The sequence below is a fragment of the Ahaetulla prasina genome, chromosome 6 (assembly GCF_028640845.1).
Source record: "Ahaetulla prasina isolate Xishuangbanna chromosome 6, ASM2864084v1, whole genome shotgun sequence".
Lineage (NCBI taxonomy): Eukaryota > Metazoa > Chordata > Lepidosauria > Squamata > Colubridae > Ahaetulla > Ahaetulla prasina.
The window spans coordinates 63,008,821-63,034,589 of NC_080544.1; the positions used below are offsets into that span (position 1 = coordinate 63,008,821).

Sequence of the window (25,769 nt, forward strand, 5' to 3'; positions counted from 1 at the left end):
CTAAATCAAGTAATTAATAGATGTTTACATAATAAAGGTCTAAATTTTTAAATAAAACAGAAAATCAAAATGATGCAAATTAGCAATGTTTATTCTGAATTTGGCTTTGGGGCAAAGATTATACTAAAATGGATTTATTTACAACATTCAGTTCTTTGGATTAAAGTATACAAAATAAACTACAAATGCTTTTCACCCTCACATATCACTACAACCCATACATAGTAGCTTTAAAAAGCATCATTTATAAGCAATCATCAAAAAAATCACACATACTTATAAATACATACACATAACATTGAAATATCTACTGATACACTCCAGTATTATAATACAAGCTAAAAAATAACAAATTCAATAATATATGATTATTAAGCATATAGGTACATACAATAAAAATGATCAAACTATTAGAATTACTGTTCCTAGTTCAGTGTTTTGTGATATAACTGAACTTACTTCAATCAGTAAGTTTCATGAGGTTAGCTGCCATCTAACCTGTAGTATTTCTTTAAATATTCACAAAACAATTAGTTGAGAAAAGTGTGGGTATTTTTAGTGTTTTATTGTTCAGCTAAATCCTTCTATAACATAGAAAATTTGTAAAGGATATATTTTGTATCAGAAAAGGTGAAAGGTAGCTTGGTTTATCTTCATGTAACTCAAGATGGCTAACTCCCCATTGTAAATTTTCCATGAGTTTTAAACATGAAAGGATACATGACGATGCAGTGAAATAGAATATGCTACAGTAAAGATGGGCAGCTTTCCAAGAATTGGAGTTTGCTGCACTTTTCCTTGATCAGCTGAAAGATTGCCTGAGGATCTCACAGGAAGTGATAGATTTCTGGTCATTTGTGCAGATTAAAGGTATAAATAGAGTTTAACACGTAGAGGCTTTCTGCTTCCACTTGGTATTTATTTCAAAATGGTATTTTGAAATAAAATAAAAATCATGCTATCAATATCATCAGGTTTCTTGGGCTTTTGAAAATGGAATGAAGGGTCACATGAGGCATGTATGTTGTCCAGTCCTGTGCTAAATTTTCAGGAAAGTGCTCATCTCAAATATTGGTGGAATCTTTTAAGAACTAGGTAACAAGTGTATTTAAAAGTATTTCCAGGACTGCATAAGAATCAAATACTGTAGCCACATAATTCAGTGACTAATACATTTTTCTGAGTTAATATTTGTTGACCCTAACCTTAACCATTTTGGAATCCTTCACAAATGAAAGAACGTCCTTAACAAAGATCAAGCAATCAGTGAAGGATAGAGGTTCAATTGAAGGGTCAGTCTCTACAGTGAGTAATTCTTTTTCACACAACGGGAAAACTGCAATTAGCAGCAGATTCTTAATACCAAATGTGGAAATAAATAAAACTGAATATGATGGACTGCCTTTGGAATAAATAAATAATTTGTGCAGCACATAGGTTTTGTGGGGCATATAAATTGCCTGGACATCACTGAAATTTATATTAAACATACATACTTATCTACTGAACTACTATTGTGTACAGTCATTCTCTGCATTTGACACAGCCATTTGTTTCAATTTTAATGTAAACAGAAAAAAGCCTGTAAAAATCGAAAGCACAAGCAGGTTGCTTGTTTCAAAAAGCCAAGTACAGAATATTACAGAATAGTACAGTTTTAAATATATTAAATATATGTCTGGGAAATAATAACACAAAATATTTTTACTTAGAGTATAAAGCAAACACACAAAAAAATGCAATCTCATGATTGGTTGCTGATTTGCAATTATTCAATCTACAAAAACTCAATATACATTAGATATATATTAACCATAACAATGGTTCCCATTTACAAAAAATGGAACTTTGTGAAAATAATTCTAGGTATATTTGAATAAAAGTCACCTGCTTTATTTTCCCCTCAAAATAGTTGAATGGACTTTTTAAATATAGAATCGGGCATAAATTTATTGAGATATTGCTTCATAATATTTTACTTTTTTATTACATTGTTCACTTTTTACACATGGTAGAATAGTATATAGGAATGAAAAGGCCAAAGGAAAATTGCTTTCGTTTTCGAAGAACGAAGTACGTTAGCAGGATGTCTGATTAAGAATACAGAATCCACAACTCTGATGAAGTAACATGACAAGATTTTGCAAAGCATTAGGGAGAAATGCATAATAAATCATTGGCCTAAGTGAATTAGGCCCCTTCAAAGCTGAATGCTTTGAAGGGGCCTAATGCCCCTTTGAAGGGGCTATACCTTCCAGAGAGATTGCATGCTGTATCCCAGCTGCCTGAGTGTGCATTTTGCATAATCCAGATACAACTGGGATTTACTAACAAAACAAAGCAGTTGTGCATGTACACACAAGTGGAAATGGCTTTTGAAGCAATGACTTACAAAAGGATTCTTTAAAGTTATGAAGTGTTTCCCTTGAGCTACTGAGTTTTAGAGAAGGGCCTTATTAATGCTGTGCTACAAAAGTACAGCTAGATATGGCCTTTATAGATATGAGTTTATGGTGTAAGACAACTGTTATTAAACAATGGGCAACTGTTTCTATATTCATAGATGAACTGTAATCACATTAAGATTCAAACGTAATACACAAGGCTGCATAGAGATCCAGATTTGAAGGGTTAGACGTGATTTGAAGTGCACATCTTTTTCTGAAGACTCATACCAGCTTGATGCAGTTATTCTGAGAGGCAATATGTACAACACACTTGTGTGTGTTCCATATTTTGCTCTTTGAATCTAGCTTTCTATACAGTTCTATAATACATGTAGTCCTCGACTTAAACCCCAAATTTCTGTTACTAAGCAAGACAAGTGAATTTTGCCCCTTTTACATTTATTGCCACAATTATAAAGTGAATCATTGCACTTATATTAGTAACCAAGTTGTTAAGTAAGTCTGGCTTTCCCATTGACTTTGTCACATTGCAAAAGTTGATGACATGACCCTGGGATACAGCAGACATCATAAATACAAATCAGTTGCCAGGCATCTGAATTTTGATCACATGGCCATAGGGATGCTGCAACAGACATTAAGCATGAAAAGCTGTCATAAACCACTTTTTCAGTGCTGTCGTAACATGGCGAATAGCCTCTATATCAGAGGTGTCAAACTCCCGGCCCATGGGCCAGATGTATCACATGCATGCCATGCCCAGTTTAGCGAAGGGGAAAAAAGTCATATGGCACATGACACCGCCATGATGACGCAAGTCTGACACTCCTGCTCTAGATGAACTATTTTAAGTCGAGGGCTACCTGTACACTGTAGATCAGGAGAGAAGTTGTTAGATTAAGGTAATTCCTAAAAGTTTATTAAAAATCCTGACTTTATTCAGTGGAATTTTTTTCAAGAAGATCTATGGTAATATTGGATATATTTGATTTAACCAATGTAACAGCAACAAAATGCAAGCCAGTGACTGTAGTTTTAGGAAAGAAATCCAGTATATTGCAATAAAACCAAATAAACTATAGATTATATACTTGTAGTGATTCTTACTGAAATATGTAAATATCTAGTAGATGATTTTTTCCCCCTGCCTCTATTCCCCTTTGAATTGCATTGAATGGATGTAAGCAAAACAGTGTACATGCAAAATTAAAGTAGAAATAACCAAAATGTAAAGTAGGGCAAATTTCCTGTAGATGGCAAGCAAGATTTATTTGGCACAATCTTATCAAGTTCTTTAACAAGTGACATGCATTGATTGACATTTTCAAACAGATATTTGCAACTTGATTCATTCAGAAGTATAAACAGGAATTTTTTGAAGTTAATTATGATCAAATATGACCCAAATAGTTGTAAGGACCTTTTAAGGGAAAAAAATATCTTCACTATAGCTGAAAATAAGCAAGCAAACATGCCAAGGAGAGTTACACATACCATTACCATATGCCTCATTTTTAAATGGAACTTTTCCAAAATAGATGCCAAGAAAAAAAAGATACTGTTCAGTTTCATCCAGTTGGTTCAGCCATTTAACTTTGTACATTCAAAATATGAATGCATTCTTTGACATTGTTTTAACAAAAATCTGCTGCCAAGTGATACGTTTCATGCAAAAGTAGCAATTTTGATGGCCAAGGGTCACACTAAAATGGATTTTGTAGGATAAAAGAATAAAGGGTTACAAAGCAGGGGAACATTTCTCATATTAGGACAAAAGGATGTTTTAAAGGAATGCATGGAGTTTCTGATTTTTAACTTTGATAGGACTTGCTATACAAAACTCCATAGTTTTTGTTTGCTGTTGCCCTTGAAATGGCAGGGAAAATTTCATAAACAGTGGCCAGTTTTATGGGCTGCAAAAGGAGATTCAGAGGCAACAGGTTGACCAGCTCTCCCTTAATGTATTTTTATTTTACTGGTGAAATGTAGTGCATTTATTTTCACTAACAGAATGGCTTCCCAATGAAATCAAGAGGGGGAACAATCCCTTTGATTTCAATAAAAATCTATTCTTGTCCCACTGCTGGAACAAAAAGACTTAACTGGATTTCTCTAGTCACAGAAAACAAAATCATTGAACTGTTAATTCATATATTATTGAAAAATTACAACATGTACAATCTACTGCACAGCAGCACAAATGCTTCCAATAATGGAAGTATTGTATAGCCAATGCTAAAAGTATTTAAAGGCACCTACTGCAAACACGAATATCTACAGTATGAGAAAGCACTCAGTAAATAATTAATTTTGAGCCATATCCTTATTAAAACATTTGATGAATGTACAATTATGTAAGATTCCAAGGCACCAGAAATGTCACATAGTATATAATAACTGCTTGAAAATCAATTAGAACTATTTAATCAGGCATATTTTTCAGGGAAAGTTGTTTTACTTAGTTCCTGATAAGGTTAAAAGTTGGTATATGTGGGAGATAAAGGCTTATAGTCTAGTCAAGCAAATGTATGTTGGCTGAACATGACCAGATATAAAAATGGAGATGTAAAAAGAATATACATAACTTACCTATGTCAGAATGTCCAAGGAAAATTCATAATATTCACAGCAGTGTAATAATTATGTGGAAAATATTCAAGAAGCAAACAATGATGTACAAAATGGCATAATGAATTTTCCTTGTAAAACATGTTCTTGTACTGTAAATGTTTATCATACAACTACTGATCACAGCAATACACAACACAAAAGTGCTGGTAACATGTATACTTATAATTTTCACATCTAGAAATCATGTTTTAATATGCATTTTATACACTAAAATATGTCAAATTTATTCAAGTTGTACAGGGTATGCTACAGGGAAAAACAGAATTCAGAAAGTGATCCATGTCACAGAGAGATGCTACCTGGAAAAATATTAATATCAAGTACATGACAATTGTTTTTTTCTTTAATAGAAGACAATGATTAATCAACTGCTTTTTCTACTGTATCTTAAACAAAAGCTCCTTACTATTAATTTTTTTTAAATCTAAAATTGTTATTTACCAATTTGGGAACAATACTGAAACCCAATATAGTTAGTGGCAGAGTTTAATCCTAAATATTGCTTCTTTGGGCTTCTGATGGACAACTATGATGTGATCTTTACTATATTTAATTTCAGATGGAAATTCTGAAGATTTAAATAGTAACTAAGATGTTTTAAGGTCTCATTTTGAAGTATAATGAAAAAGTCATATACCACATACTAAAAAAAATGAAACTGAGTGATTCTATATACAGATGGACCTAAATATTTTAATATGCTTTCTGATGAAAAGTATTTCATGATGATGCAAGACAACACTGATGTATATTATTTTAAAATATTTTTAAAATTATTCTAATAGTGGTGCTATAAATTCAATTAATGAAATAAAGGACAAATATTACTTAAACCATTTACACATAAATCATATATAAACTCAATTTTTTACATTGACAATAAACAGTACTTATCACATTGAAAATATGAAAAATGCAGGTAAAGCTATTTGAAATAAACTTGAAAAAAATACAATATGGACATGAGCATGATCTATTTAGTAACATCAACTGTTAATAATTTCAGAAGTTAGAAATCATGACTATGGGAAATATTTAACAATCAAGACTTTAAACACAGCAGTGTCTCTTTCCAGATGACACTTTGGAAGAGGCTGCTTTCCTGTTCTTACAATGAATCCTACAAATTCTTACAGTAATATGAGCCTGATTTCTTACTCAAAAATTCTTCTTATCGTTGTATCTGTGAATAGTCACACAGCCATGGTATGATACTGGTCTGGGCATGGCAGCTACTCCAGTAATGATACTTGTTGCAGGGTCATAACAAAGAATAGTATCTGTGGCTTCTCCATTTTCTCTTCTCCCACCAAGGATGTAGATTTTCCCATTACAGACAGACATGCCACAGTTTTCCTGATTATCAGATCAAAAAGAGAAAGAGTAAAATTATATTACAATAATCATGTTGCTAAAAATGTACTAATTTATTCTTTTGTAATTTTATTTTCTTAAGCTTGGGCTTGGTATTTATTCCCTGTCAATAAAATTTTGCACCATGCTTTCTGAGAAGTATTTCTGCCTCATATAGATAGCAATATAGGCAAATTCTAAATCAATCAATTTTTTAATGAAAACCCTCAAGTATCAAGCTCAGTCCAAAGATGGTTTCTGCAAACTTCCAGGACAGCACCATCCTAATACTTTCCAGATACTTCAAGTATTCTTATGCTGAATTATACCTTTATGCTGAATTATACTTTCCCCTTTTGTGCCCTCCAAATATATTGGACTTCCATAATTTCTCATTGAAATTCTGATGCTAGGCAATAAATCCAGTATATTTCGAGAGAGCTAGGTTGGAAAAATCTGCTTACTTCTGTAAGTACAGCATGATGACAAAATTCACTTTGCCATTTAGAATAAAATCCCAATGTTCCAGTATCAATTTCATAAAAAGCAAACATATATTGTAGAAATAAAAAGCTTTCTTAATTTTGCACTTAGTCATTTTATGTTAACGTATCTTTACTTGTACATATGAGCATTTTTACTCCTTAGATGTTACCTGTCTGCTAAATGTGTTCTGCACATGCATCCAATAATCTTCAATTGGATCATAGCAATATATCGCTTTTGTGAGTCCTCCAGCAACATAAATGAGATTGTTTAATGATACAGCTGTAATACATCTTTTTGCAATGGGGATTGTTGCACGAAGGAGCCAAGAATTAGTATCAGGATCATACGATTGAACCTTAAGAGAAGGAAATACATTAGTTTTTAGCACATTTTCGGTATATTATATAATGCATATAAATTCTGCTCTCTTTGATTTTTAACATCATTCACTAAGTGATGTAATAAATGATGAGCAAATCAAAGATTATCCTTCATTTATACTAAGACATTATAAAATTTGCACACTTTCTTTTTGGCTTAGTTAGCAAGTATAATTGTTTAAAAATAAAAGATGTACTTGAATGTCTTAATGAATCAGTTTAACCTAAGAAGAATGAGATTTGCCTTTCCCTGGGTTTGTACCAGTAGTGGGCTTCAAATCCCGTCGCTACCGGTTTGCTTGTGGGCGCTCGTGTGCAATGCTTCTGCCCATGTGCAGAGACATCTGGGCGGAACCTCCCGCCGCCGCTACTGGTTTATCTGATTCAGGGCGAACCGGTAGCAACCCACCACTGGTTTGTACATATTCCTATCTTACCTTCTCTAGCAAGCTTTTTAAAAAAATCTTTGCTATTCAGTATGTTATCTGGATCCAACATAGTTAAACTTATGGTTTAAAATATGTTTTAAAATATAAGCTTGAAAGCAAGTCAGTTTCAGCATATGATAACACACAGTTTCCTTAATTTGTGAAATTCTAAAAGGAAAATATTTTGTCCTGGGGATAGGGGTGAGGAGGGTCTCTCTCTGTCTCTTTCTTTCTCCCTCCCTCTCCCACAGCATAAATCTGCCCTGGCAAATTTTTTACCCCGCCTCCACAGTCATGATGCTGCCTTTACCTAATTTTCGCCCAAGAGTAAAATAGTAAAAAAAAAAGTTGTCCTTAGTTGTTGTACTTCTATTAAAAAAATTCCCTTTAAACCAACAACATTTAATGAGAGCTGCAAAATGTATAAAATGTATTATTTTATATAATTCAAAAATAAATCTCACAAAACAAAATTTTTAAGATTAAGATTGACAATATTCTTTGGAATAAACAACCAATAAATATGATTAAAATTTTGATTTTAGAAAGTTACAGACCAAGGCTCCAGATAAATTTGAAATAAGAGTTTGGATTTTATTATAAAGAATCCTTCTTGTAGGAAAATGCTTTTTTTAAAGTAAGATTTTAAAAACTGGACACTAAAGGTAAATAAAAATTATAATTAAAAAGGAACACCTTGATTTACTATTACAGAATGGAGCAAAATAGTCTAACTCACATTATTTTTAAAAATGGCCTTTGGCGTTAACATTAATAGTGTTATCAGAGACATCTGACTCTATGGAGGGACCGTGACTAAAAAATGTTACGGAAGAGGAACAGGTTTTACAAGACAAGACTGAATCTGAGTTGAAGGTCGATTTACAAAAGTCATTCTTGACATGGAAAACTCCACATACAAAAGAAATGGCTGATGTCTAATAATTAAAATGGAAATGCAAATAATAAACCAAGAGGGCAACATGGATAATTTTCCTATATTGGATTTATAAAACAGGCTTGTTAAAAATTTTGAAAACTTTTGTGAGAAAGGTCAAAGAAAAAAATGAAAACAACTTTTGAAACATTATTTGAATAAATATTAAGATTGTTAGAAGTAACAGGAAGGAATGCAAAATTATAAAATATAAAGCTCTGTGACACATATCATGCCCCGCTGGGGTGAGGTTTGTCCCCATCCTTCGATCATTCCACAAGGGCCTGAACACTTGGCTCTCCCAGTTGGCCCTGAGACCCAACAGGGCATTACCACACTGGAGGCTGCATTTCCTACTTCCCCTCTGCCCATCTTTTAATTCATATTGTTATAGATTGTAATATTTATTTTTATTGTTTCATTGCTTTGCTATTATGTTTACATGTTTTCTCCATTTTACTGAGAGATGGACAGTTAATAAATTTAACAAATAAATAAAGTTGGTTTATTTGACCAAGGTTAAAGTAGATATATTGCTATTTCTTGTATCCTTTAACGGACTTTTACTAACACCAGGCCTAAAATGACCATAATTTATTAATTTATTTATAGAGAAGAGTTGGCGTATAGGAAGGAATAATTTCTTATATTTTAAGAGGAAGTGATAAGTTGCTAAAATTGTTTTCATTTGTGAAGAAGGTGGGGAGTAGCTTGTTTATGTGTTTGATTTCTTTTTTTATACTATATTCTTACTTTTTTTCCTTATTTTTCTATTTTTTCTGCAACTTCTACTTTCTTTTTATTTTTACTTCTTTGCATTAGTTTTCCTATTACAGCAAATAGCAATAGGACTTAAACTTATCAAATTTGCAGATGACACCAAGCTGGCAGGAATAGCCAACACTCCAGAACATAGACTCAAAATACAGAAAGATCTTGACAGACTTGAACATTGGGCACTATCTAACAAAATGAAATTCAACAGTGAAAAAAGTAAGGTTTTACATTTAGGCCAAAAAAACAAAATGCACAGGTACCGGATATGTGGTACCTTGCTCAATAGTAGTAACTGTGAGAGGGATCTTGGAGTCCTAGTGGATAACCATTTAGATATGAGCCAGCAGTGTGCAGCAGCTGCCAAAAAAGCCAACACAGTACTAGGCTGCATAAACAGAGGGATAGAATCAAGATCACGTGAAGTGTTAATACCACTTTATAATGCCTTGGTAAGGCCACACTTGGAATATTGCATTCAGTTTTGGTCGCCACGATGTAAAAAGGATGTTGAGACTCTAGAAAGAGTGCAGAGAAGAGCAACAAAGATGATTAGGGGACTGGAGGCTAAAACATAACAAGAACGGTTGCAGGAACTGGGTATGTCTAGTTTATTGAAAAGAAGGACTAGGGGAGACATGATAGCAGTGTTCCAATATCTAAGGGGTTGCCACAAAGAAGAGGGAGTCCGTCTGTTCTCCAAAGCACCTGAGGGTAGAACAAGAAGCAATGGGTGGAAACCAAACAAGGAGAGAAGCAACCTAGAACTAAGGAGAAATTTCCTGACAGTTAGAACAATTAATCAGTGGAACAACTTGCCTGCAGAAGTTGTAAATGCTCCAACACTGGAAATTTTTAAGAAAATGTTAGATAGCCATTTGTCTGAAATGGTGTAGGGTTTCCTGCCTGGGCAGGGGGTTGGACTAGAAGACCTCCAAGGTCCCTTCCAACTCTGATATAATAATAATAATAATAATAATAATAATAATAATAATAATAATAATAATAATAATAATAATAATAATAATAATAATAATATACTGCTTCACAGTCCTTTACAGCCCTCTCTAAGCGGTTCACAGTGTCAGCATATTGCCCCTAACAATCTGGGTCCTCATTTTACCAACCTTGGAAGGATAGAAGGCTGAGTCAATCTTGAGCTGGTGAGACTCAAACTGCTGAACTGCTGACAGCCGGCAATCAGTAGAAGTAGCCTGCAGTTCTGCATTCTAACCACTGCGCCACCATTTAATAAAATTAATACAATTTTTAATAAAATTAAAAAGTATGTGTGGTAAAAAAAAAGAGTCAAGAATGAATGGTGATGATTGACTATGGATTTTATTCACAAATGAGAAACCACTAAGACAGAAGTAGATACAGATGATCTGGTCATCCAAGTGAATAAATGAAGATTGAATCAGACAAAGAAAAGAAAAAAATAATGAGCTGAAAAGAAGGGAAAGATCAAAAGTCAGTTAGATGGCGGTAGTGAGTTCTTGAAAAAGACAAAGAGAAATTTAAACAGAAAAGGAATATATGAAGTGATGCATGGACATAGAGGGAGCAAAAATGCTTTGCAAGGATAGAAATGTATGGAAAAATAGTGAATGATATAGTGTTAGCTCTATTTTTATTTTGTTATTTCATAGTTTTAATTTCATTACCCTCTCATTCTTTTTCTGCACTTTATACTGGGTTATTTATTTCCACAGGTGAACACACGTAGTTTAAAAATACAGTTTTAAATATTACTAAAGTGAGAAAAGTTAATTCAAATATCAAACCTTATCGGAGCATGTGTTATCATCTGGACCTCCACCAATCACAAACAGCTTGCCCACACAGCTGGTAACTGCTGGAGAACTGACAGCTTCTTTAAGTGAAGCTACCTCTGTCCATCGATTAGAAAAAGAGTCATAACACTCCACACTACTCAGCCGATTTTGCCCATCATATCCTCCAACCACATACACCTGTTATAATATTAAAAATGTTATCAGCATGTATTTATCCTCTAATATTTTTAGGGACAGAAATGCAAAGTTACACAAAACCTGAAAGTCTTCAGATATGCCTCGACATTTCAAAGTTGCTAACGTTTAAGGACTTATTTTCCATGCTACTATCGTATGGTTGACTGAATTGTTGCAGCCCAAAAAGGGCATCCCCGTTTAAGATTTGAAATGCACTCAAAGGCATAAAACCTGGCAATTGACAGCATATTACCATTATTACTTTTAATGGTTTTATTCTCTCCCTCCCCACCTCCATTTATTTTAATTGGTTCAGCAGCTGGGTAATCTTTGTGATATCAGCCACAATACCTCCTTTGACTAGTTTGGTTACAAAAGTTCTTCCCAGCTCACACATAGGCGCTTCAAATACTACATGTAATTGTAAAGGATAATTTGCATAAGTTTATTATTTATTTATTATTATTTATAGTTCCTACCACTAGTAAGTAAAACAGAAATCAACAAAAACATACTCCAGATTTTAATTATTTATAAATATGCATACACACAACCTCCAAAATAACAACTATGTATTTTTTAAAATTGGAAATAAGGAAAAGACTAGCAACAAATCTTAATTTAATGGTAGCGCCCGTGCTTTGAATTCAAATAATCCAAAGCTTGAATATTAACATTTCCAAGTAAAACTGAGGAAACTGCTGACTGAGGAAACTGCTGACTAAGATACTATTAAACAGTTTGTCCCAAAATGTTAGGAATAACATTTTATCACGATCAAATTAAAATTCACTTGTTGCTATGTAGATGCAAATCTTGCATTATGACCCCACATTTTGCATCATCTGTTCTCAGCTCATCATTCAGACAAGTCAGTGGTACCCAACAAGGCACCTAAATAAACACTTGTAACTCTAACAGCTCCCATTTTCTCCCTTTAGATTTATTCCACTTATAACAACGGATGATATTCTATCAAGTTGAAATAATGTGAGAGGAAAACTACTAATAGGAAAAAAACTTAATGACACATGGTTTAACAGCAGGGTTCATATAATTCGGGCCAAACACATACTTCAGATTTAATGATATTAAATTTTAAACAGAAGAAACAGCTTGACATTAGAAAGCATGACCAAGGAATCAAAGAGTTTGGGGAAAGTGGTCAGTTTTTCCCTAATTAAAAAAATTATATATATAATATTATAGTATTATATATGTATAAACATTACATTTATAAAAGTTTATATACATATATATTATACCCATATTAGATATATTGCCCTTGAAATTATCATCAGAAAGTATCTTAAGAGCCCAACAAAAAAAATTGTTTGCCCATGTAGATCCCAGGATATAAAAGAATGTGTTATTGTTCTATTAATAAGGACATTCATAGTGCCCATCTTACTCCTGCTTCATCAGTACCCAGGAAGAACATGCAACATTTCACATGACTTCAGATTCTCTTCAACTCGGACTATATCAAATATTGTGCAGCAGCAGAAAACAGAAAACATGAAGCACAAATTTATTCCATTATTTAAAATTTCATTTACTTGCTGACTATCTTGCCTTTATTCAATATGTTGCTTTATTTCATTATCTTTAGCAATATTTTCTGTGTCTGCCCTTTGGGTATTAAAAAGTATGTATGTGTTTCTGTATGTGTATGTGTGTATCATAATAAGATATAAATTAGACTGTTTGTTATAAATAAGAAAAGCCTGACATTGAGAAACCCATTTTCTATAGCAACTGCGCATCAAATGTAATGTATACAGTATATCAAAAAATCTGAATGTTAAAATGACACGTTTCAATAGCAAACCTCACCTTTAAGAAAGAGAATTCAATGTGATTTTGGATTAGTGTTTTATTGCAACCATACTTCAGAAATGAACTATCTCTAATAAATATCCTTACCTTACCAAGGAGGACAGCCATTTTATGACGCCACCTCCCTTTATTTAGAGAAGCGACTCTGATCCAAATATTAAGTTGAGAATTATAAATCCACACATCACGGCTATTGATCCTTCCACCTTATTCAAAAAATAGAATTGATTATTATTATGTAAGTATTGTCACAGTTGGGTCTCATTGTGGAAAATACATTACTATGTTACAGGTAGAAGTGTATAAAACTTTTTTCTGATTGTCAAATGTTTGAAGTTTGCAATGCTCTGCTATGAATCTGAAATGGTTCTTTCAAGCTAGATATGTTGCTTTGACCATTTGGGAAATATTTCAGGTTCAGAAAGCTTAAAACATTTGTTTTGAATACAAAATGCTGCCACGGTATTCAAAATGACTACTTCAAATTCAAAATGTTTCAGTGTGAAATGTTTTGCAAATCTCTAGTTTATACTACTAAAAATAAAATGCAGAACAATCATATACTTTCAAAACTTCTTAACTATAGAGTAATGGATATAAAACTTCTAATCAAAGAACATTTTCTGGAATGATATTTCAGTGGAAACCAGACCAGGTATACAGGTTCCCACACTGGAAGTTGGACATTCCCTACAATTGAAATCAATATATATAAATGAAGAAGTCTTTTCAGAGTTATTCAGAAATGGATACATAAGTCACCTCTATGTTCACTTTATTGAGCTACTCTCCAAAGCACAAAGAGATAGTAAAATAGACATTACCATATTTTTTGGACTATAAGACACACTTCCCCTCCACCAAAAGTGGGTTGAAATTCCTATGCATCTTATAGAACGAATATTGCGGTGGGGGAGGAGGCTTGGTGTGGCGCCCATCAGTTGTTCTAGGTGGTGGGGATCACCACCTATTGCTACTGCCCGTTCACTGATCGGTGGCAAACGGGCAGTGGCGAAAGGACAGATTTTTTTTCTTTTTTTCCTCCTCTAAAGCTAATGTGCGTCTTATAGTCCAGACAGTCTTGTAGTCTGAAAAATATGGTAGTTATTTTTCTATTATACCTCCCCCTACAAATAATATAAAATTATTACCTGAAACAAGGATGTCATTCCTCAAAGCACAAACTGCATACTCAGATTTTGTAAATTCTGGTAATTTTGCCAGGGATTTCCACTCTCCTGTCATTGGGTCATAACATTCTGTATATGGCAAATTAAATCCTCCAACACGCTCACAACCTCCAACAACAACTATAACTTCAGAGTAGCCAGTTGATCTATAAATACAGTATATTTATACTTTAAATATTTTAAAATTTTAGCAACAGTACTTAAAATTGATTGAAACATTGTATTTAAGAACAAGATCTCAAGTTTTGCCCACTGAAATAAACATTTGGAAAAGATTATCACATTAACCAAGTAGTGAGGCAAGAAAAACTCTTCCTAATCTACATACACATTTGAAAACAGAGTTAAGCAACCTAATGCTTTCCAGATATACATCTTTACTGATTGATAGTACTGGCTCAGTTCATAAGTAAACAATTAGAATGAATTTAAATCAGTATATGAATGAGAATAGAATTGTGCAACCAAGCACACCAGCTTGATTCCTTCCACCAGTGATAATGGTGAACTAAACCTGTAAGCTCCATCCAAGCTTGCACTCTTTAGATTTTTTGGACTGCGACTCACATAGGACAACATGAGTAGCAAATAGCAATCATGAGATTTGTAGCCTGAATGATCAGGTTGCATCCCCCGCCCCACTCTCCATTTCGCAAGATCTGCAAACCAGGATATATTAACTTGTTACACTAATAATAAAGGGGCTGTCTTGATATATGATTTGATAGAGAATCATATATCAATGCTTATGTTTTTCAATTCATACACAACATCAGACAAACCATGAAAGTATGTTCTAGGTCTACTTAATTACTCCCTTCAGCATAGGGAATTAAATGGTAGTGACTGAGCAGCATACACACTTGCTTTTTCCAGTGTGCAAATCAAACTATAACGTTGTTAGCTGAACAAAATTATTCTGGAATGCAACAACAGCTACTCTGCAGATCATCTTACCTTCGTGGTCTAGTTCTTGAAGACATCATTTCATTTCCAAGGACATGGTACCTTCGTGCTTCATGCAACAACTGATAACATTCAGGTGAGTTTTGGATCAACTGATCTACTTCCACTGTCTGAACAAAGTAGTTAGGATGTAACAAAGGCAGTCTCACATGTGTGAGAATTTCTTGTAGAACTGAGCGTCTGGATTCTACAGCCCGGTAAACCCAGTGCATAACTGCTTCAAATACCATCTCCTCTTTGCTTATTACCAGTTCATCACTGCAAATGTAATCAATAAGTTCATCTTTTCCAAGCTCAAGAAATTCTTCATGCTGGGCCACATCCTCAAAATTTTGCAGTGCAAAAGTTTTGCATTTTGTAAAGAGTGTTTTCAGAGAGTGTGTATCAGCAAAACGTTGAATTCCTAGACAGTTACAAGGATCTAGCTGCTCTTCTAGGAATTTAGCACATGCATCACGCAAAACACTTATTTGAAAGAGACTTGATGTTTCAAACAGGTACTGCACATTATCCGTGGTGATTTTTACTTTGCCTGTATATACATATTGTAAAAAGCAATCCATGGCTTCACCAAAAATTCCATTAATTTCTACCAACATCTCCCGACTTTCTCGGTGATCATTGCAAAACATAGCTCTGAAGTAGCTGCTGCAAGCTGAAAGAACAGCACGATGACAAGGAAATTCTCTGCCTTCAACACAGATTATTACATCTGTGAACAAGCGACTGTCACGAAATTCATTGAAGATCTGAAGTATGCTTTCGGCATGGGATGATCCAGAAGAAAAATCAAAGAACTCATGGCCTGATAAAGACTTTGGGTCCATTTCAAAAACTTTACGCTTGGTGACTGGGGATTCTTGGACCCGACTATCCCCTCTGTTCAATCTGCGCCCCAGTATTAGTACCATGATTACATCAACTGTTCATGCAATCATGGAGAAGAGAAGTGATGAATATCTTCTTGGTGCTAAAAATAGATATTTTAAAAATATTTCAGACTACAAAGGAATTAATACACTAAGTAAAACTTTGGGTCATCCATGCAATAGGACGTTACTTAGTCAAAAGGAGTAAACAATTTCTCAAAACTAAACTCTTCTGTCTTAGAGCTATTTTGCTAAACTAAACAATCCTGATATTTCTTTAGCACAGGAAAACTTTACAGAATATATTGAATGAATGAAAGACCTTTGAAGGGAGATTAAATACCATGACACAAAGAGATGTTTTGGGGAGGGAGAATTGCTTGCAACTTCATCCTCACAAGCATCACTTTCACTTTAGCATACACATTTAATAGCCATCAAAATAGGATCTATAGAAACTAGATGGGAACAGTTTTGTATCCAAACATCTCCATTCTCACACTGGACTCACTATTTAATGACACTAGTAATTTTTCTTTATAGATTTCTGGTGGGAAAACTGGGGGAGAGAAAGACAAAGAAAACCTACAGAATTCTCTTGGAAAAAATGCCTTGTTACTGACCACCCTGGTCAGCATAAGCTAACAGGACTTTAGCAATTACAAATAATTCATTTTAACTATATTTGGTATTGTAGAAAAATATTATCAATAGAATTAGTAAAGCTACATGACAAACATTTGTGTTGTAAAATTTGAAGATTTTCTTAAGTAGGCTATAGTGAATTTAGACATGAGGTTAACTGTGCTTACTTATTTGTCATCAAAACCATGATCTGAGGGAAAATAAATATGAAATAGTAGTCTAGAAAATTTTAGAAGCCTATAATTGGAGTGTTGATGTATTAATGATCACTGGCAGCCATCCAACAATTGAGGCAAGGTAGATAAGCATAAGGGGAAAGTTCAAAAGTCTTTTCATTTAGTCCTATCCTCATCAACCCATGCAAATTGTAACAAAAATTCATTCCTGTAATTTCTAAATTATCAAAATAGAAATTCCTCCTCAGTTTAACACACTTTCTGCATTAACCTGAACCCCACTAAATCCTATGAATCTGAAACAATGTGAATATGTTAGGCATGGATGTTTTATTTCAGTAATCAACAGACTGAACTAGATAAGTGTGTTTCTTTCTGGAAGACATGATAACCATTACCCACAGTTGTAGAAATTTCATAAAGTTAAGAAAACAAGTAATCTTTATTCAAAAGTTTTCTATCCTAAATGTGCACAGACAGGGTTTAGACGTAACATTTACCAATTATTTTTAAAACTACAGTTATTGAATAAACAACTGAGCTAACAAAACACCCAAAGCACATATTTATTATGTTAAAGTGATGGTTGAAATAGGTCAGTGTTGCTTTAGCTGTGTGGTGATGCAAGCATATCTGGGTAAAAGATAACTTCCTTTTCCAAACCAGCTGTCCTGTACCTTTCAAGTAAGAATAATACTATTCCAGAATTCATCATATTGATTGGCAGTAGACTTCTGGGCTTAATTCAGTTTGCTGATTGTTATATTTAAAACCCTTCGTGACAAGCAAATTAGTTTCAGTTTAATGATTATGGTAGAAAGAATGTGGATAGCCTAAAGCCGTGATGGCGAACCTATGGCATGTGTGCCACAGCACGCAGTGCCCTCCCTATGGGCATGCGAGCTGTCGCCCCAGTCGAGCTCTGCTGCGCATGTGCACGCGCCTCCCGCCAGCCAGCTGGTCTATCGGTCTCTGCTGTGTATGCATGGGGGGGCATGCATATGTGGGGGCCACACAAGCATTGCATTTTGGGGCTTAGGGCGTGCGTGCATTTGGGCACTGAGTCCAGAAAAGATTAGCCATCACTGGCCTAACGCATTCTAAATTTCTTCACCACAGAATTAAAACGATAAATCTCACTTATTAATTCCATTACTCTTTACCCCAACTGTAGTTTTTGTGAAAATACTACTTTAGGTAGCTTGATTTTACCTACCAACTACTGCACAGAATTAGTACAGTCCTCTTATAATCATTAACGAGATTAGGTAAAATTACAGGAACAAAATATGTTTACTTCCTTTAAGTTTGTCTACTTCTTATGCATCTCAAGTTAGCCCTGGAACTCTGATCCTTTCTTTCTTGGGACATAAATTTCAAATTACCTCCTTAAGGTATAACTCCTTAAGAGGAAGCAATTGTATTTTTGTCTTCGTTGCTCTAAAAAAGTAAAAAAAAGTAAAGTCTTTTTCCATTAGTGTTCAACTCCTGTAACTTTATGGACATGCAGTTGTTTTCTTGGTATCAAAACTTAAGTGAGTTCTTGCCTCACTACAGCTTTTTTCAGCGCCCCAGGCTAATCTATAGTGCTAGAATTTCCCATTGATTTCTCATCCAAACATTGAACAGATCAATTATGAAAACTGGTGTTATATAAAATAACAAAATAACTGATAAGTAGTGCAATATTTACTGCTATACATTTCACCATGAATCAAATTAAATAATTGATAGGTAGTCTGATGTAGTGGTTAAACACCTGACTAAAAACCAGGAAACAATGAGCTTTAGTCCTGCCTCAGGCATAAAAACCAGCTGGATGATTTTAGGTCAGTGACTCACCTCACAGGGTGGTTGTGGGAAGAGAAAGAAATATTGGACATGTTTGCTGCCTTTATAAAAAAAATTATAAAAGTTTTAATAAAAATAATAAAGGCAGGATAAAAAGAATATCTAAAAAATAAAGATAAATTATGCCAACTATAAAAATGTACATTTTACAGCTCTTTAATTTCAACTGGAGAGTGAGTTTGATATAGTGGTCAAAGCATGTGGCTAGAAACTTGTGAGATTGTGAACTCTACTGTCACCTTGGGTACTAATTATCAGCTAGGTGACCTTGGATAGTCACTTTCCCTCAATCTTGGGAAAGAGGGAGGCAAACAACTTCTGAAAACCCTTGCTAAAAAATCCTGCAGTGACTCATCTAGTCAGTCTCTGAGAAATTGACATGATTGAATGGAAGAAAAAAAAAATCTTTGTTTTATAATATGAAGCTTTGCTACTTTTATACTATTTTGGGAAAGCAGATTCATATTATGTTGGTTTGCAAGAAGCTTCCAAGTTCAAATTCATTCCTGCATAAAGTTTATAAAACTTATGCAACAATTCTACTGCAATTGAATGTATTATTTGAAGGGATTTCTAAAACCAAACACCGGACACCAAGTCACCAGCTCTTTTCCTAAAAAGAACAAGGCAAGCTCATATACAGGGTATTTACAAAATTGCAGCTCTGCACACGGTAGGTAAACAGTGTGGGATGATTTCGATGCCATTAAGTACACTTTTGCGTTCGTGTTTCTAAGCCTCTATGCGGCTTGATAACTGCAATTCCACGTTGTTTCCCTGCGGACCATCTGGAAAGAGGCTCAGGTTGCCAGAAAGCTAGGACATTCAGGATTATAGAGATAAAAGACTTTCGCGGTTACGCCAGCACCCCGCTGACCTAACAGACGGAGTTCTTAGAAACCTTAAACTGAACAGGACCGTCTCGTAACTCCAAATCAACACGACCAGCTGTTACACAACTGGCCTCGAGTCGAACCCGAACAGCCGCCAGGCGAGCTTGCACGAACACAAGCACATCCTACAATTCACCTTCACCCGAACAGAGCAGGAGACAAGATCCGCCTCCCCGCATTTTATGTCCAATTAGAGAAAGCACTTTTTCAACCACGCTCACTTCTTCCTTCGTCTTCAGCTGGGGTCCGCTCCAATCAGCAGCGACCTTTCCTTCAGTTCTCAAGATGGAGAAGGAAGCTGCGATATCTTGGGGAGGGAGAATCAACTTGGAAAAAACTCGTTTGGACGGGCATCCACTTTTTATCCTCTCCTTTTCTTTCTTTTTCTTTTCTTTCCCTTCGTTTAACTCATAGTAGTTATACCTAACTCCTTTAAAAAAATGCCGACGGCTTAAATGTTTTTGAAGCTATTTCTAGCCTCCCCTCCAGAAAAAATGGTCTAGTCCAGTGGAGGAACCAGCCAACAGCTACTTCTCCAACCGCCTCATGGGGGAGGAGGGGAGAAGAAATTCTACGTACCGGGAGAGTGATCTCCCGAGAATGTGTCGTTGAGCCCGGGAAAGGGACAACACAGATTGCTTCTTATAGGCTGTGCATTTGCCACTAAAAGTAGAAGGGTCATCAAACGGAACTTCTAGTTACTGTAATGCAGTTGGGAGCGGCGGGAGGGAGGGGAACAACAATGGGCGAACTTCCCGATGTTCTCAGAAATAAATAATCTGCTGGCCAAAACTTTCTAATCGGTCCAAACAGAAATAGACGTCCAAACCACTGGGTGAAGTACTTGGAAGCGAGAAAAAGGAAGGGAAAAGACAAATCTCTAGATGGTAGATCTACTTAAGTTTCTAAATAGGAAAGACCCCTTAAAAGAAGACGCAATGTAGCCCTTTACAAGTCGCCGAAATCTGTGTCGCCAACAGTGTAAAAGGGCTCGAGAAGGAAAGCCGTTTTGCGCGCCTCACCCGCCACCGCCGCCACGCATATTGTTTTCCACCTTCTGATGAATCCCACTTCCTTTCTCGATACACAAACAAAGCGTTCAACAGCACTAACGGTGTTCTGATTTGTGCTTATGTGCCTTTCTCGCGCTACCAACCGAAGAAAGAAATCAACGCTAGTACCATTTTCTCTGGCCACATAATATCGAAAGGATTTTCTCTCCTCCGTAATGGCAGATTTTACAAAGAATCCGTATGCGTTTAAAATTTAACACTTTTTCGCGAAAAGCGAAAGGATGGGTCAAGGGTGGGGGGGTCATCTATTTTATCATCAGGCAAGGACTGTCAGCACTAAAATCAAGATTAACGGCATTAGTATTGTTGTTTTGAATGTGTTTCTGCTGAAATAGAAATGATCACCCGGCCCCCAATGACATTTTTGGCCTCGGGGAATTCAGCTCAGTTCTCAGCAACTGAGTTCACGGTGAAGACGTTTACCTGTCTGTCGCTTTTTCCTGGAATTAAAGAGTAGCCAGCAGCAAGCCTCTTGCCTCCTTCTCCTTAGCCCGCTCGCCGCTCGCTCTTTTTGTCTTTTTCAAGTTCGAGCTCAACTCTAAACAAAGAAGACCCCAAACATGTGATCTCTCAGAGTCAAAACAGATGATGTCACGTTCTTTCTAGCCAATCTCGGCAGGGCCGACACCAAAAGATGTCTTGGGAGATGTAGTTCTCCAATCGAATGGTTTGCGACGCAATTTCATATGTTGTTGTTGAAAGAAGTAAATTTCCTCTTACGAGACAGAGAGGTGCATAACTTTATTGCTGTCGAGGCGATACTGCGTGATGATTTCTGTATAGGCAGACAGTGGCAGCTTTAATCTCTTAAAGTTTGTTTCTATTGAACTATAAAAAAACTGCACTATAAAATAAAAAGGTAGTGACTATATAGTGAAGAAAGAAAATCTAACATAATGTAATGATTAAAATAAGCTAAAGAGTGTCCAAAGAAGAAAACTAATTAACAAAAAAAGTCTAATACAGATGTGGAAACAAAATAAATTCATTTCTTAACTTATTATTAAATCAACACCTGAGAGATACATTGCATCTTCTTATTGTTAGAATAAAGAGAGTTTCAAGAAATTAGATAAACTTATATTCTCAATCTTTAAAATCAGGAGAATAAGCTTCTTTCTATTTACATAAAATTATCCTTTTTTTTTGTACTGCACACTCAAGAGACAAAGCTCTTGAGGTGACAAATTCCATATCTTTTAGTATTTCTCCCCAATATTATATTGACATACACAGTGATTTGAACCAAAGCAAACCTGTAGCTGGAGAAGATCAGATCTCATGAATTCCCCTTCCCGAAGGAATTTCAGCCACAGCATAGAATTGAAACAGTGGGACAAACTATGGGAAAGGAACTACAAATTTACAACAGTAGTTGCCTACAAAGAAAACCTCTATAAAATGTTTTATAGATGGCATTTGCCACCAGTGAGATTGGCCAAGATGTATCCAAATTTATCACCTAATTGTTGGAGATGCAACCATAAATCTGGAACATTCTACCACATGTGGTGGACGTGCCCCATCACAAGGAAGTATTGGTGTAAAATTCAAAAATGGCTGGAAGAACTTACAAAGCAAAAAATAGATTCGAAACCTGAATTGCTTTTATTAGGAATACTGGACCCAAAAATGAACAAAAACCTTCAATACATTATATCGCACATACTTACCACAGCAGAATCACATTCGCAAAAAACTGGAGACAAAAAAAATGTACCCTCAGATGAAACAGTAATTAGGAAACTTCTAGAATGCACAGAGATGGATAAAATGACTATGGAGTTGAAAGAGAGAGAGGATTCGGAATATTATGAAATATGGAATAAAATGTATAGTTGGCTCAAAAACAGAAACCAGAACAAGAAATATTTAATAAATAAAGAGATGTAAATATAAACAAATATAAATGTGTAGATAAGAACAATGAATATTATAATGTGTATATGTTATAAAGTGTATATGTATGTTGGAGTAATGTGATTATCCTACTATTGAGTAGTTAATAGAAATGATAGAATAGAGAACTACAAAAGCAAAATATGTATGTTGATACGGAATGCTGTAAAATTACCATTAATGTTATGTAATGTTCAATATGTTATGTCTTGACGTATTTTGTTTTGATATATGTGTGATTGTTTTTTGTGTTGTTTTTAAAGATAAACTGTTTAATAAAAAATATTTTTTTAAAAAAATAAGAAACTTTAAGTTTCTTACAATGGCATTAAAAAATATAATGCCCATCCTTTTTTAACTGTTCTTTGAAAGTTAGGGTTAAACCCGGCGCAGGTTTCAACCAGCTCCTCGGTTCTCCGAGGAGCTGAGGGAGATGAAACGCCAGAGAAGACGCCTAGAGAGTGCCTGGAGATCCAGCCATTTGGAAGCTGACTGGACACTAGTTAGGTCATATAGTAGGACCTACCTAGTGGCATTGAGGGAAGCGAAGCGTCTTTACGTTTCCTCCCTCATTGCGTCGGCAGATAACCGCCCGGCCGCCCTGTTTCGGGTGACCCGCTCTCTCCTTCAACAGGAGGTGCGGGAGGACCCCTTACAAGTGTGTGCCGAGGAGTTTAGTAGTTATCTATACGATAAAATCGTTCAGCTTCGGGATGGGTTGGATCAAAATTGGGTAGATCCAGGTGAGAGGTCGGAGACTCGTCTTGTTGAGACTGTTTGGGATGGATTTGACCCTGTGACTCCTGAGGACATGGACAGGTTGTTGGGGAGGTTGAATGCCACCACATGTTTACTGGACCCGTGCCCCTCCTGGCTGGTGCTGGCCACGCAGGAGGTGACACGAGGCTGGCTCCGGGGGATTATTAATGCTTCTTTGTTGGAAGGGGTTTTCCCTGCTGTCTTGAAAGAGGCGGTGGTGAGACCCCTCCTCAAGAAGCCTTCCCTAGACCCAGCTGTTTTAGGAAATTATCGTCCGGTCTCCAACCTTCGCTTTGTGGCGAAGGTTGTAGAGAGTGTGGTGGCACATCAATTACCCCAATACCTGGATGAAACTGTCTATCTAGACCCGTTCCAGTCCGGCTTTCGGCCCGGATACAGTACGGAGACGGTTTTGGTCGCGTTGGTTGATTATCTCTGGAGGGCCAGGGACAGGGGTGATTCCTCTGCCCTGGTCCTATTAGACCTCTCAGCGGCTTTCGATACCATCGACCATGGTATCCTGCTGCACCAGCTGGGGAGCTTGGGAGTGGGAGGCACCGTTTATCGGTGGTTCTCCTTGTATGTCTCTGACCGGTCGCAGACGGTGTTGGCAGGGGCACAGAGATCGACCATGAGGCGCCTCACGTGTGGGGTGCCGCAGGGGTCGATTCTCTCACCTCTCCTGTTCAACATCTATATGAAGCCGCTGGGTGAGATCATCAGTGGTTTTGGGGTGAGGTACCAACTGCACGCTAATGATACGCAGCTGTACTTTTCCACCCCAGGCCACCCGAACAAAGCTGTCAAAGTACTGTCCCGATGTCTGGAAGCTGTACGGGTCTGGATGGGGAGAAACAGGCTCAAGCTCAATCCCTCCAAGACGGAGTGGCTGTAGATGCCGGCACCCCGGTACAGTCAGCTGCAGCCGCGGCTGACTGTTGGGGGCAAGTCACTGGCCCCAATGGAGAGGGTGCGCAACTTGGGCGTTCTCCTGGATGGGCGATTGTCTTTTGAAGATCACTTGACGACCGTCTCCAGGAGAGCTTTTTATCAGGTCCTCCTGATTCGCCAGTTGCGCCCCTTCCTTGACCGGGATGCCCTATGCACAGTCACTCATGCTCTTGTTACCTCTCACTTGGATTACTGCAATGCTCTCTACATGGGGCTCCCCTTGAAGAGCACCCGGAGGCTCCAGTTGTTTCAGAATGCAGCTGCGCAGGTGATAGAAGGAGCCATCCGTGGCTCCCATGTAACACCACTCCTGCGCAGACTGCACTGGCTACCTGTGGTCTTTCGGGCTCACTTCAAGGTTTTGGTTACTACCTTTAAAGCGCTCCATGGCTTAGGGCCGGGTTACTTACGGGACCACCTACTGCTACCGATTGCCTCCCACCGACCCGTGTGCTCTCACAGAGAGGGACTCCTCAAGGTGCCGTCAGCCAAGCAATGTCGGCTGGCGGCTCCCAGGGGAAGGGCCTTCTCTGTGGGGGCTCCCACCTTCTGGAATGAACTTCCCCCAGGACTCCGTCAACTGCCTGACCTTCGGACCTTTCGCCGCGAGTTGAAGACTTACCTATTTATTCGCACAGGACTGGCATAGAAATTTTTAGTAGCTTTTAATATTTTGATGTAAATTTTATGGGGTTTTTATGGTTTTAAATGGTTTTAATTTTGGCCTGATATTCAATAAGTTTTTTAATTATTGTTTTATTGTGTACATAATTATTGTTTTATTCTGGCTGTGAACCGCCCTGAGTCCTTTGGGAGAAGGGCGGTATAAAAATCTAATAAATCTAAATCTAATCTAATCTAATCATATCGCTTTACAACTTCAATAAGCATTTTTAATGTATTGCATAATTATCAAGGATAGACATAATATCAACATATAAGCACAATTTATAATTAGTATTGAGCACCACTACATCCTTAATAGTTTGAGATTCTCCAACAAATGAGGTTGATGATTCAAGAATCAAATTGAAGATTTATACAAATTTATAAGAGGCATCCTTGTTAGGTGCCACGGATATAAGATAACAGGTGGTGAAATAAACCAGTTCCTAATAACTCTACACAATGTGTGAAGAGAACTAGTTTGGCGTAAAGCACCAGACTAGATCTTGTCCAGGCAATCACTAAGAGTAAACATTGACTCGAAGGCACAAAGCAAAACTGGGCGAAGACACAAAATTGTAATTCAGTAAACAAAAGATGATAGAAATACCTATCT

The 25,769-nt window shown here is 36.3% G+C and overlaps 1 protein-coding gene across 1 annotated transcript; it reads right to left on the reverse strand.

Moving 5' to 3' along the window:
* Nucleotides 1-860: 860 nt before the first annotated feature.
* KLHL24 (kelch like family member 24) lies at nucleotides 861-21,460 on the reverse strand. The gene is made up of 7 exons (XM_058188544.1): nucleotides 21,302-21,460; nucleotides 15,363-16,341; nucleotides 14,367-14,551; nucleotides 13,303-13,421; nucleotides 11,188-11,376; nucleotides 7,048-7,236; nucleotides 861-6,395 (listed from the first exon to the last, which is right to left on the reverse strand). Exons 2-7 carry the CDS (start codon nucleotides 16,280-16,282, stop codon nucleotides 6,198-6,200), a joined length of 1,800 nt encoding a protein of 599 aa, XP_058044527.1. The 5' UTR covers nucleotides 16,283-16,341; nucleotides 21,302-21,460; the 3' UTR covers nucleotides 861-6,197.
* Nucleotides 21,461-25,769: the final 4,309 nt, after the last annotated feature.